At 45.5% G+C, this 12,893-nt stretch overlaps 1 protein-coding gene across 1 annotated transcript in view; it reads left to right on the top strand.

The window, feature by feature from the left end:
- The window catches only part of PDE4B (phosphodiesterase 4B), a 199,378-nt gene that overhangs the window by 17,970 nt on the left and 168,515 nt on the right, over positions 1-12,893 (top strand). The window contains exons 2-3 of the mRNA XM_074545604.1: positions 5,960-6,068; positions 8,393-8,628. Of these exons, the coding sequence (XP_074401705.1) occupies positions 6,027-6,068; positions 8,393-8,628 (278 nt within the window). The 5' untranslated portion in view covers positions 5,960-6,026. The remainder of the gene's footprint in view (positions 1-5,959; positions 6,069-8,392; positions 8,629-12,893) is intronic.

The raw sequence follows: 12,893 nt of genomic DNA, 5'->3' as shown, positions 1-12,893 counted from the left end.
GAGGGGGAAAATCCTTTCTCCAGAACCTTGGGAGAAGCCAAACCAGAGGAATTCCTTCTCCAGAACCTTGGGAGAAGCCAAACCAGAGGAATTCCTTTTCCAGAACCTTGGGAGAAGCCAAACCAGAGGAATTCCTTCTCCAGAACCTTGGGAGAAGCCAAAGTGGAGGAATTCCTTCTCCAGAACTTTGGGAGAAGCCAAACCAGAGGAATTCCTTTTCCAGAACTTTGGGAGAAGCCAAACCAGAGGAATTCCTTTTCCAGAACCTTGGGAGAAGCCAAACCAGAGGAATTCCTTCTCCAGAACCTTGGGAGAAACCAAACCAGAGGAATTCCTTCTCCAGAACCTTGGGAGAAGCCAAACCAGAGGAATTCCTTCTCCAGAACCTTGGGAGAAGCCGAAGTGGAGGAATTGCTTCTCCTGAGCTTTGGGAGAAGCCAAACCAGAGGAATTCCTTCTCCAGAACCTTGGGAGAAGCCCAAGTGGAGGAATTGCTTCTCCTGAGCTTTGGGAGAAGCCAAACCAGAGGAATTCCTTTTCCAGAACCTTGGGAGAAACCAAACCAGAGGAATTCCTTCTCCAGAACCTTGGGAGAAGCCAAACCAGAGGAATTCCTTCTCCAGAACCTTGGGAGAAGCCAAACCAGAGGAATTCCTTTTCCAGAGCCTTGGGAGAAGCCAAACCAGAGGAATTCCTTTTCCAGAACCTTGGGAGAAGCCAAACCAGAGGAATTCCTTTTCCAGAACCTTGGGAGAAGCCAAAGAGGATGAATAATTTCTCTGGAACCTTGGGAGAAGCCAGAGTGGAGGAATTCCTTCTCCAGAGCTTTGGGAGAGACCAGAGTGGAGGAATTCCTTCTCCAGAACCTTGGGAGAAGCCAAACCAGAGGAATTCCTTCTCCAGAACCTTGGGAGAAACCAAACCAGAGGAATTCCTTCTCCAGAACCTTGGGAGAGACCAAAGTGGAGGAATTCCTTTTCCAGAACTTTGGAGAAGCCAAACCAGAGGAATTCCTTCTCCAGAACCTTGGGAGAAACCAAACCAGAGGAATTCCTTTTCCAGAACCTTGGGAGAGACCAAAGTGCAGGAATCGCTTCTCCAGAACCTTGGGAGAAGCCAAACCAGAGGAATTCCTTTTCCAGAACCTTGGGAGAAGCCAAACCAGAGGAATTCCTTCTCCAGAACCTTGGGAGAAGCCGAAGTGGAGGAATTGCTTCTCCAGAACTTTGGGAGAAGCCAAACCAGAGGAATTCCTTCTCCGGAACTTGGGAGAGGCCAAAGAGGATGAATCAGTTCTCCAGAACCTTGGGAGAAACCAAAGTGGAGGAATTGCTTCTCCAGAGCCTTGGGAGAAGCCAAAGTGGAGGAATTCCTTCTCCAGAACCTTTGGAGAAGCCAAACCAGAGGAATTCCTTTTCCAGAACCTTGGGAGAGACCAGAGTGGAGGAATCCCTTCTCCATCTGGATGGTGCTGGTGGTGTCAGGTCTCGAAGCAGTTGAAGATGAGAATGGCAGTGGTAGGAGATGAAGGCTGTGGCAGCTCCAAGGGAAAATCCAGCCCATGGAATCCAGCAGAGGAACGATGTGGAGCTGCTGGAAGGAATCCAGAGGCTGAGAATCCCAAACCTGCACGTGAAGATGTCTTTCAGGGATTTCTGATTTTTGCAGAGCTCTGTGAAATCTTCCCATCTTCTGCTGGAAACGAGAACAGCTTGGGTTTGCTGAGGAGGAGGGAATTTCTCAGAGCTGCCGCAGAGCACTTGGGCTGTTGCTGCTCACAAGAAACGGGGAAAAGGTCACAGAAAAGAACAACATTTTCCTCAGCAAATAAGTAATAAAAAGGGGAAATTCTTAGGGATGTGTCCAAGGAGGGCTGGAGCAGCTGAGGGAGCTGGGAAGGGGTTGGAGCCCCAGAGGAGGCTGAGGGAGCTGGGCAGGGCCTGCAGAATCCCTGAGGGAGCTGGGCAGGGGCTGCAGAATCCCTGAGGAGCTGGGCAGGGGCTGCAGAATCCCTGAGGGAGCTGGAAGGGGCTGCAGAATCCCTGAGGGAGCCGGGCAGGGGCTGCAGAATCCCTGAGGAGCTGGAAGGGGCTGCAGAATCCCTGAGGAGCTGGAAGGTGCTGCAGAATCCCTGAGGGAGCCGGGCAGGGGCTGCAGAATCCCTGAGGAGCTGGAAGGGGCTGCAGAATCCCTGAGGAGCTGGGCAGGGGCTGCAGAATCCCTGAGGGAGCCGGGCAGGGGCTGCAGAATCCCTGAGGAGCTGGGCAGGGCCTGCAGAATCCCTGAGGGAGCTGGAAGGGGCTGCAGAATCCCTGAGGGAGCCGGGCAGGGGCTGCAGAATCCCTGAGGGAGCTGGAAGGGGCTGCAGAATCCCTGAGGGAGCTGGGAAGGGGCTGCAGAATCCCTGAGGGAGCTGGAAGGGGCTGCAGAATCCCTGAGGGAGCTGGGCAGGGGCTGCAGAATCCCTGAGGGAGCCGGGCAGGGGCTGCAGAATCCCTGAGGGAGCTGGGCAGGGGCTCAGCCTGGAGCAAAGGAGGCTCAGGGGCCCTTTGGCTCTGCACAGCTCCTGCCAGGAGGGGTTTGGGATCTGCTCCAGGGAACAGGGACAGGAGCAGAGGGAACGGCCCCACAGGAGGTTCAGGTTGGATATTGGAGAACAAATTTTCCCTGCAAGGGTGGTGAGGCATTGGAAGGAGCTGCCCAGGGAGGTGTTGGAGTGACTCCATCTGGAAGTGTCCCAGCTTTTCCCTCCTTTCTCATTGCCCAGAGCAGCTGTGGCTGCCCCTGGATCCCTGGCAGTGCCAAAGGCCAGGTTGGAGCAGCCTGGGACAGTGGGAGATGTCCCTGCCCACGATGGGGTGGAATGGGATGAATTTAAATTTCCCTTCCAACCCACAGCGCTCCATGATTTTATGTGAAGCAGGAGCCCATCTGTTCCTCCTGGGAGAGCCAGACCTGAGATTGTCACTTTTTTTTGGTGGCTGTCACCCTGTCTGAGTTGGTGCCTCTCCCTGTGAAGTGCTCAAGGATTTGAAGGAGAATCCAGTTTGAATCCCAGCTCACAAATGATGTAATTCCCTGTGGGATCAGATGATCTCCTTGATCCCTTTCCTTAGAAAAGTCTCTGCAGAAATTCACAATTCAGATGCCTGGGGTTTATTGTCGAAGGAAGGGGACCAGGACACCAGTTGGTTCATCACAGGCCCTTAGGTCCGGTCCGCTCCCGGTCCCTCAGGTCCTTCTGGTCCAGTTTATTGAAGAAAGTATCAAACACTTATACAGCAAATAATGAGCTTATGAATATTCTGTAAGCCAAGCAATCTATTGGTTAAACTATACCATGAACTCTTCCTCATTCCTTAGGGGTTCCATCTCTCTTTTCTCATGCCTCTGTCACTGTTTGTTATTCTACCACAGCTAGGCCCAAGGACACGCTATCTTACAGGTGCAGGACTTGGAATTAGCCACGACTTTGTACTTTTCCATTTTCTAGCAGCTAAATTCCCAACAGTTTTATCTCTGAGCATTTTCAGGATCCCCATTTTGTTGGGAGGGAGAATCCTGCTCTGGTGCTGTGGTGGAAGTGAGGCAGGAGCAGCTGGGACAGTGGGATGTGCTGTTGCTGGGATTTCACTGGGATTTGCTTTGGGTTTCACTCTGTGTTTGTGTCCTGAAGAGTGGGAGGAGCTGGGTTTGGAGGCTGAGAGGAGCTGGATAAACAGCCCTGCTTCCCAAAACTGCTGTTCATGGAGTGGGAAAATGGGATTGGGAGCCAGCCAGTGGGACAGGGGGATCCTTTAGGGATCCTTTAGGGATCTGAGGGGATCCCTCTGCTCCCCACATCCCCCTGGAGAAGCCCAAACGTGTGGGAAAGCACAGGATAAAATGTGGGTCTCACATTCCAAACCCTCCCACAGGTGCACGTGAGGATGTGTTTTAGGAATTGCTGTAAATGGATTTCACGCTGCATGAGCTGGGCAGCTCTTTTGTAACCAGTGTGTAGGAAAATCAGGAAAATCCATGGGATTTTATTCTCACTGTCAGCTGCTTCTTGGGAACCCTTTAATGCATCCCCTGGCTGGATCCCTCTGGAACTGCTGGAGTGTTTTCCCAGCTTTGAAACACGTGGAACACAAAAATCTTCAGGTGGAAGCTTGGCGTAAAAAAGAAAATTCATATTCCACATGGGATATATTCCAGGAAAATGGATCAGACCCAGCTGATTCTTCACAATTTATTAACAAATGCAAAGCTTTGCTGCTGTTCAGCATTCCCTGAGCCCAGACCCAACGAATGTTCTAGGATACAGAGCTTTTTTGGAGGATTTGGGTACTGGAATTGTAATAAAAGTCTGCATCAATGAGGAAATGTTCATGAGGAAAGAATTCCCAGGGAGCCTCTTTGGAGTGTTTTGCTCTGGTTTATTCTCCCCTTAAATGTTCATCCCAGGTGTCAGATTTTTCTGGGAAGGCGCAGGAAAGAATGAGTCAGATTTTAATGGGAATTTAGTCATGACTAAAGGAAGCGTTGGGTTTTCTTCAGGCCTCAGAACTGCAATCCCCACAGAGCAAAAGCTGGATTTTGTCATTATCCATGTTCCGCGTAAATTAACTTCGACAAATCCATAAATATTTATGAAGCTGTGGTGTGAGAGGGCTCAGATTTTCACAGAAATGATCGTGCAGTCAGCCTGGTCCTTCCCTCCCCTTCCTGCTGTCCAGCCTGGTCCTGGAGTTCAGCAAAATTTGAGAAATATCCTTAAACTCTCATTGCTTTGGATTTTTTCCCCAAAGAATGTGTGGATTGAGGTTTAGTGGAGAATATGGAGGTGGTGCTGGTTGGAATTGATGCCCTTAAAGGTCCTTTCTGGCCTTGATGGTTCCTTGATTCTCAGGGGTTGCTCTGGATATTTATTTCCGTGGGTGTTTCTTCATTTTGTGTTTCCTTGTGAAATTCCACATTTTCAGGAAGCAGCTCCAATTTATTCTGGGATCCCAGTCCCTGCAGATCAGGGCAGTGACTAACACCCCAAACTGGGCTTTATTAAGCCCAAATTGGACTTTATTAAACACAAATCTCCTTCATTCTGCTGCTTCCTTTTGGTTTTCCCGTGAATTTTGTCCACATACAAAGGGAATTTGTATTTTTTCTGGCAGTGAGCAGTCATTCCATGTTATCCCTATCTGGGCATGTCGTGGCCATATTTACCGTTGATATCTGGGGATTTATCATTTAATCCTTTTAATAACAGGGCTTTAAAATTCTCTTCATTGCTGGAGATTGATAAAATCGTTGCACTTAATCTGGAATTGGGTTCTGCTGCTTGAGCACAACTTCTGTGCTGCTCGAAGGGCAAAGGGGGGAATTTTTCACGGTGGGTAAAAGGGACATTTGGAATAATTTGGAATAATTTGGAATAGCAGGTCATGCCCTAACCTTAATCTTAACCCTAACCTTAATCCTAAACCCATCCTGAGGCTGTGCAGATCCTGTCCTAACTGTAACCTAACTGTAACTAACTGGATATGTCTATAAATTCCATACAATTATATTTATATAATTTATATATTTATATTGTATATAAATATACAATAATATAATATATATAAAAATTATACATATATATTTATATATATAATTATATATAATAATATAATATATATATATAAATATATATATAATATATATATTATATATATATATATATATATGGAATTTGTAGACATAATTTTATAATATATATTACATATTTGTATACATAATTAGATATATTATATATAATTGCATCTAAATAACTCATACATAATCATAGATATTAATTTTAAAATATATAAGCAACATATAATTATATATAATTACTATATGTATATAATTATATACATATATTTAAATTTAATTATATAGATATATAATTTCCATGTGTTTATAAACAAAATAATATAACCATTTTTTCTTTCAGGTTGCCCCTCTGAAGAAATTGTGTTTACCTGAAGTTTTTTATCCTGGGCTGCACTTGAAACTTGATAATGAAGAAAAGCAGAAGTGTCATGACAGTGACTGCAGATGAGGTGAGCTCCTGCTAAAAGTTTATTTTTCCTTATTCTTCTTCCCTTTTCCTTTTTTTTACATTCTGAAAATGAGCTAAAAAGTTGATTTTCTCTTCTTTGGTAAATGCAAACTGGTTTGGCTTTGATTGCTGATGGATAATCTTGGAGGATTTTTAGATAGGAAGAAGAAAATAAAAGCAGCACATTAAAAATGAACCAATCAAGCCCTGGAAAGGTTTGGAGTTGTTTTATCCAGGTGTTTTTGCTCTGATGGTCTTTGGGCAGACACAGTGTGGTGTGGGCAGGGAGCAAGGAATGCTGCCGGGATTTATGGAATATTTGCTCTGGATCCCACCTTTTTTTAATGTGTAAATATTTACTGGAATAAATTCTTTGTAGAATTCAGCTCTGGAGTTGTGGGATAGTTCTGACTGGAGAATCAAGTGTGGTTTATCCTAGTGGAGGAAATCATTTGTTTGCAGAATTCAGTTCTGGAGTTGTGGAGTTCTCCTGGGGTAGTTCTGGCTGGAGAATTGAATGTGTTTTATCCTTGTGGAGGAAATCTTTTGTAGAATTCAGTTCTGGAGTTGTGGGGTAGTTCTGGCTGGAGAGTTGAGTGTGGCTAATCCTCATGGAGAAAATAATTTGTTAGCAGGATTCAGTTCTGGAGTTGTGGAGTTCTCCTGGGATAGTTCTGGCTGGAGAATTGAATGTGTTTTATCCTTGTGGAGGAAATCCTTTGTAGAATTCAGTTCTGGAGTTGTGGCATAGTTCTGGCTGGAGAACTGAGAGTGGTTTAACCCTCGTGGAGAAAATAATTTGTAGAATTTAGTTCTGGACCTGTAGAGTTCCCTTCTCCTGGGATAGTTCTGGCTGAGGAATTGAGTTTTATCCTTGTGGAGGAAATCCTTTGTAGAATTCCGTTCTGGAGTTGTGGGATAGTTCTGGCTGGAGAGTTGAGTGTGGTTTATCCTAATGGAGGAAATAATTTACAGAATTCAGTTCTGGAGTGGTGGGCTGGTTCTGGCTGGAGAATGGAATGTGTTTCACCCTTGTGTAGGAAATCCTTTGCAGAATTCCGTTCTGGAGTTGTGGGATAGTTCTGACTGGAGAATCAAGTGTGGTTTATCCTAGTGGAGGAAATCATTTGTTTGCAGAATTCAGTTCTGGACTTGTGGAGTTCCCATCTCCTGGGATAGTTCTGGCTGGAGAATTGAATGTGTTTTACCCTTGTGGAGGAAATCCTTTGTAGAATTCCGTTCTGGAGTTGTGGGATAGTTCTGGCTGGAGAACTGAGAGTGGTTTACCCTCATGGAGAAAATAATTTGTAGAATTTAGTTCTGGACCTGTAGAGTTCCCTTCTCCTGAGATAGTTCTGGCTGAGGAATTGAGTTTTATCCTTGTGGAGGAAATCCTTTGTAGAATTCAGTTCTGGAGTGGTGGGATAGTTCTGGCTGGAGAATTGAGTGCTTTAACCCTCCAGGAGGAAATAATTTGTTTGCAGAATTCAGTTCTGGAGTTGTGGAGTTCTCCTGGGATAGTTCTGGCTGGAGAATTGAGTGCTTTAACCCTCCAGGAGGAAAAAATTTGTTTGCAGAATTCAGTTCTGGAGTTGTGGGGTAGTTCTGGCTGGAGAGTTGAGTGTGGCTAATCCTCATGGAGAAAATAATTTGTAGAATTTAGTTCTGGAGTTGTGGGATAGTTCTGGCTGGAGAATTGAATGTGTTTTACCCTCGTGGAGGAAATCCTTTGTAGAATTCCGTTCTGGAGTTGTGGGATAGTTCTGGCTGGAGAGTTGAGTGTGGTTTATCCTAATGGAGGAAATAATTTGTAGAATTCAGTTCTGGAGTGGTGGGCTAGTTGTGGCTGGAGAATTGAGAGTGGTTTACCCTTGTGGAGAAAATAATTTGTAGAATTTAGTTCTGGAGTGGTGGGATAGTTCTGGTTGGAGAATTGAATGTGTTTTATCCTTGTGGAGGAAATCCTTTGCAGAATTCAGTTCTGGAGCTGTGGGATAGTTCTGACTGGAGAATCAAGTGTGGTTTATCCTAATGGAGGAAATAATTTGTAGAATTTAGTTCTGGAGTGGTGGGATAGTTCTGGTTGGAGAATTGAATGTGTTTTACCTTCATGGAGGAAATCCTTTGTAGAATTCAGTTCTGGAGCTGTGGTATAGTTCTGGCTGGAGAGTTGAGTGTGGTTTACCCTTGTGAAGGAAATTAATTTGTTTGCAGAATTCAGTTTTGGAGTGGTGGGCTGGTTGTGGCTGGAGAACGGAATGTGTTTCACCCTGGTGTGGGAAATGCCCCGTTCCCAGCAGGATCTCAGCGGCCTCTCTGTTGCAGGGCTCCCTGGATTACCTGGAGTGCGGGCTCAGCAAGTCCTACAGCACGTCCAGCCACGGGCTGGGCATTGACCTGTGGCGGGGCCGCCGCTGCTGCTCGGGGAACCTGCAGCTGCCGCCGCTGGCCCAGCGGCAGACGGAGCGCGCCAGGACCCCCGAGAGGGACACGGTGAGCAGGCCCACCACCCTGCCCCTGCTGCCGCCCCCCAGCATCGCCATCACCGCCTACCACGACTGGTGAGTCTCCTTTCCTTCTGCTCTTAGTGGTTAATTGATCCGTTTGTTTGTGTTCTGGTTCCAAATCGGCTTTTTCCCCTTCTTTTTTTGTTATAAACACATGTCGCAGATGTTTCTTCATAGAAATCCTTTCTTTGGGATTTGTGCATCTTCTGGGAAGCAGAGCCCCAGAAAAGGAATGTAAACAAATTGTTATCGGCTGCTGTGAAATGTGACAGGTGATCCTGTGATTGGCTCATCTTCCATGTGTACCATTAAGGGCCAATCACAGGAGCAGCTCAGGGGAGATTCCCTGAACACAGAACTTTGTTATTCATTCCTTCTATTCCATTCTTAGCTTAGCAGCTCTCTGCAAGCTCTCTCTTTATTCTTTTTAGTATAATTATAATGTATTATATATCATATATCAATGAATCCAGCCTTCTGATCAAGAAACAAGATTCTCGTCCTTCTCTCACCCACTGACCTCCTCAGGTCACTGTAATAAACACACATCTAATTATCTCGTATATATTAGTCTGATTAATCAGTCTCTATGAGTTTTTGTATCATGGATATAAGTTTATAAAACAAATTATTTTAACTTTTTTTTTTTTAATTCTACTTGGTTAAAAACTTCTCCTGAAACTTCTGGTTCTGATCTCAACCGGAGGATTTGTGTTCCCACCTTGGCACCCACACGAGTTCAGGATGGTGCTAAACTCTCCCACAAAGGGTTGAGGAAAAGGCTCTGGCTCTCTGGATGTTTCCATCCCTGTGTGAGGAAAAAGGCTTGGAAAAACCCCATTGGGATCTAAAGTTAAGCTGGAGATAAATCCCCTAGAAAGCATCAGAGAGCTGATTACAAGGGGGTTGCTCTGAGGTGAATTCCAAAATTGGAACTGGGGTGAAGTGCCAAAACAAGGGAATCAATCCAGAGGGAGAGGAGAGTTTTCCTGTGCTGGAATTGGATTTTATGGCAAAATAAGGATGTGTGTCCTGCTTGTCATGGGAATATTGAGGTGACATCAGTGTGACCTTCAATTCTGTGCTCTCAACTTCGGGTTTAGAGTCACTTTTAGTTTATAAATGGAGTTTATAAATGCTCCACTCTCAGCTCCATTTGCGTGGATTTTATGGCAAAATAAGGATGTGTGTCCTGCTTGTCATGGGAACATTGAGGTGACATCAGTGTGACCTTCAATTCTGTGCTCTCAACTTCGGGTTTAGAGTCACTTTTAGTTTATAAATGGAGTTTATAAATGCTCCACTCTCAGCTCCATTTGCGTGTTCATGTTCCTAAGCTGGAGAATGGGTTTCTGTTAAGCTCAGCACTCTCTGCATTTTTACAGCTGGAGAGGATCCCATAGGCTCGAGGTGAGTCCCAGGAAAGCAGCAGAGAGCTGATTACAGGGGGGCTGCTCCGAGCTGAGATCCAACACTGGAACTGGGGTGAAGTGCCAAAACAAGGGAGCCAATCCAGAGGGAGAGGAGGAAGGCAAAGCCTTGGGTGTTCTGTGCTGGAACTGGATTTTATGGCAAAATAAGGATGTGTGTTGTGCTTTTCATGGGAATATTGAGGTGACATCAGTGTGACCTTCAATTCTGTGCTCTCAACTTCGGGTTTAGAGTCACTTTTAGTTCATAAATGGAGTTTATAAATGCTCCACTCTCAGCTCTATTTGCGTGGATTTTATGGCAAAATAAGGATGTGTGTCCTGCTTGTCATTGGAATATTGAGGTGACATCAGTGTGACCTTCAATTCTGTGCTCTCAACTTCAGGTTTAGAGTCAGTTTTAGTTTATAAATGGAGTTTACAAATGCTCCACTCTCAGCTCCATTTGCGTGTTCATGTTCCTAAGCTGGAGAATGGGTTTCTGTTAAGCTCAGCACTCCCTGCATTTTTACAACTGGAGAGGATCCCATAATCTCGAGGTGAGTCCCAGGAAAGCAGCAGAGAGCTGATTACAGGGGGGCTGCTCCGAGGTGAGACCCAACACTGGAACTGGGGTGAAGTGGCAAAACCAGGGAGCCAATCCAGAGGGAGAGGAGGAAGGCAAAGCCTTGGGTGTCCTGTGCTGGAACTGGATTTTATGGCAAAATAAGGATGTGTGTCCTGCTTGTCATAGGAACATTGAGGTGGCATCAGTGTGACCTTAAATTCTGTGCTCTCAACTTCGGGTTTAGAGTCAGTTTTAGTTCATAAATGGAGTTTATAAATGCTCCACTCTCAGCTCCATTTGCGTGGATTTTATGGCAAAATAAGGATGTGTGTCCTGCTTGTCATGGGAACATTGAGGTGACATCAGTGTGACCTTAAATTCTGTGCTCTCAACTTCGGGTTTAGAGTCAGTTTTAGTTCATAAATGGAGTTTATAAATGCTCCACTCTCAGCTCCATTTGCGTGGATTTTATGGCAAAATAAGGATGTGTGTCCTGTGTTGTCATGGGAATATTGAGGTGACATCAGTGTGACCTTCAATTCTGTGCTCTCAACTTCGGGTTTAGAGTCAGTTTTAGTTTATAAATGGAGCTTATAAATGCTCCACTCTCAGCTCCATTTGCGTGTTCATGTTCCTAAGCTGGAGAATGGGTTTCTGTTAAGCTCAGCACTCTCTGCATTTTTACAACTGGAGAGGATCCCATAATCTCGAGGTGAGTCCCAGGAAAGCAGCAGAGAGCTGATTACAGGGGGGCTGCTCCGAGGTGAGACCCAACACTGGAATTGGGGTGAAGTGCCAAAACCAGGGAGCCAATCCAGAGGGAGAGGAGGAAGGCAAAGCCTTGGGTGTCCTGTGCTGGAACTGGGTTTTATGGCAAAATAAGGACGTGTGTTGTGCTTTCCATGGGAATATTGAGGTTTTATTGATTGCACCTGACATTCTGTGCTCACACTTGGGTTTAGGGTTGGTTTTAGATTCTAAACTTTCCTCTCTTGGCTCCGTTTGCTGGTTCATGCTCCCGTCATTATTCCAGCTTGGAATCTGGGTTTGTGTCAAGCTCAGCACTTTCCATTGGAACAGCTCTAGAGGACGTCCCAAATCCATCTGTTAAAGTCCTTTGGAAAGAGTTTTCCTGCTGAAAATAGGATTTCTAAACTGCCCTGGAATAGCTGAGATAGAGGAATTGCAGGAGCTTTTGTCCAGGTTTTGTGATTAATTGCTGGGATAAACGCAACCAAACGAGTTCCCTGTTTTCAGATGGGTTGGGAATTTTGGCAATAAAAGGATTGGCTCACCTTTGTGGGCATTGTGCGAATGTTCCCTTTTGTGGGGCAGGGATTTGCCTTTCCACAGGGTGGGCTGGGAAGGATGGACTCGCTCTGAGCTTGGAATGCGCCTCTGTCCATGGTTTGGGAGGAATTGCCAGGGATTTGTCATGGATTTATCGCTTGGAACACAAGAGGGCATCGCTGCTCCTCTCTCCCGGCCCAGCAGGATCCCTGCGTGCGGATTTTCCCGGAGCCCCGACAGCCCTGCTCGGGTTGCTGCTGTTTCTGTGGTGCTGAAAATTCCCGGTTTTCCACAGGAACCGGGAGCTGCTGGTGTGACTGGGATGCAGCGCTGTCCCAGCTCCTCTTCCTGCATCCCCCTCACCTCCCTGAGCACTTACACCGGCTGATCCTACACAAACTGTTCAGAATTCCCATTTTTTATTTCAGTTCTAATCCTCACATCCCTATCCAGTTACATTGGCTGATCCTACAAAAACTGTGTTCAGAATTCCCATTTTTATTTCAGTTCTAATCCTCACATCCCTATCCAGTTACATTGGCTGATCCTACAAAAACTGTTCAGAATTCCCATTTTTATTTCATTCCTAATCCTCACCTCCCTGAGCACTTACACCGGCTGATCCTACAAAAACTGTGTTCAGAATTCCCATTTTTATTTCAGTTCTAATCCTCACCTCCCTGGGCACTTACACCAGCTGATCCTACAAAAACTGTGTTCAGAATTCCCATTTTTATTTCAGTCCTAATCCTCACCTCCCTGAGCACTTACATTGTCTGATCCTACAAAAACTGTTCAGAATTCCCATTTTTATTTCAGTTCTAATCCTCACCTCCCTGAGCACTTACATTGTCTGATCCTACAAAAACTGTTCAGAATTCCCATTTTTATTTCAGTTCTAATCCTCACATCCCTGATCGCTTACATTGGTTGATCCTACAAAAACTGTGTTCAGAATTCCCATTTTTTATTTCAGTCCTAATCCTCACCTCCCTGAGCACCTACATTGGCTGATCCTACAAAAACTGTTCAGAATTCCTATTTTTATTTCA

The sequence above is a fragment of the Zonotrichia albicollis genome, chromosome 8 (genome assembly GCF_047830755.1).
Source record: "Zonotrichia albicollis isolate bZonAlb1 chromosome 8, bZonAlb1.hap1, whole genome shotgun sequence".
Classification (NCBI taxonomy): Eukaryota; Metazoa; Chordata; class Aves; order Passeriformes; family Passerellidae; genus Zonotrichia; species Zonotrichia albicollis.
The sequence above is the reverse complement of the archived record's forward strand: the minus strand, read 5'-3'. Positions and strand labels throughout refer to the sequence as shown.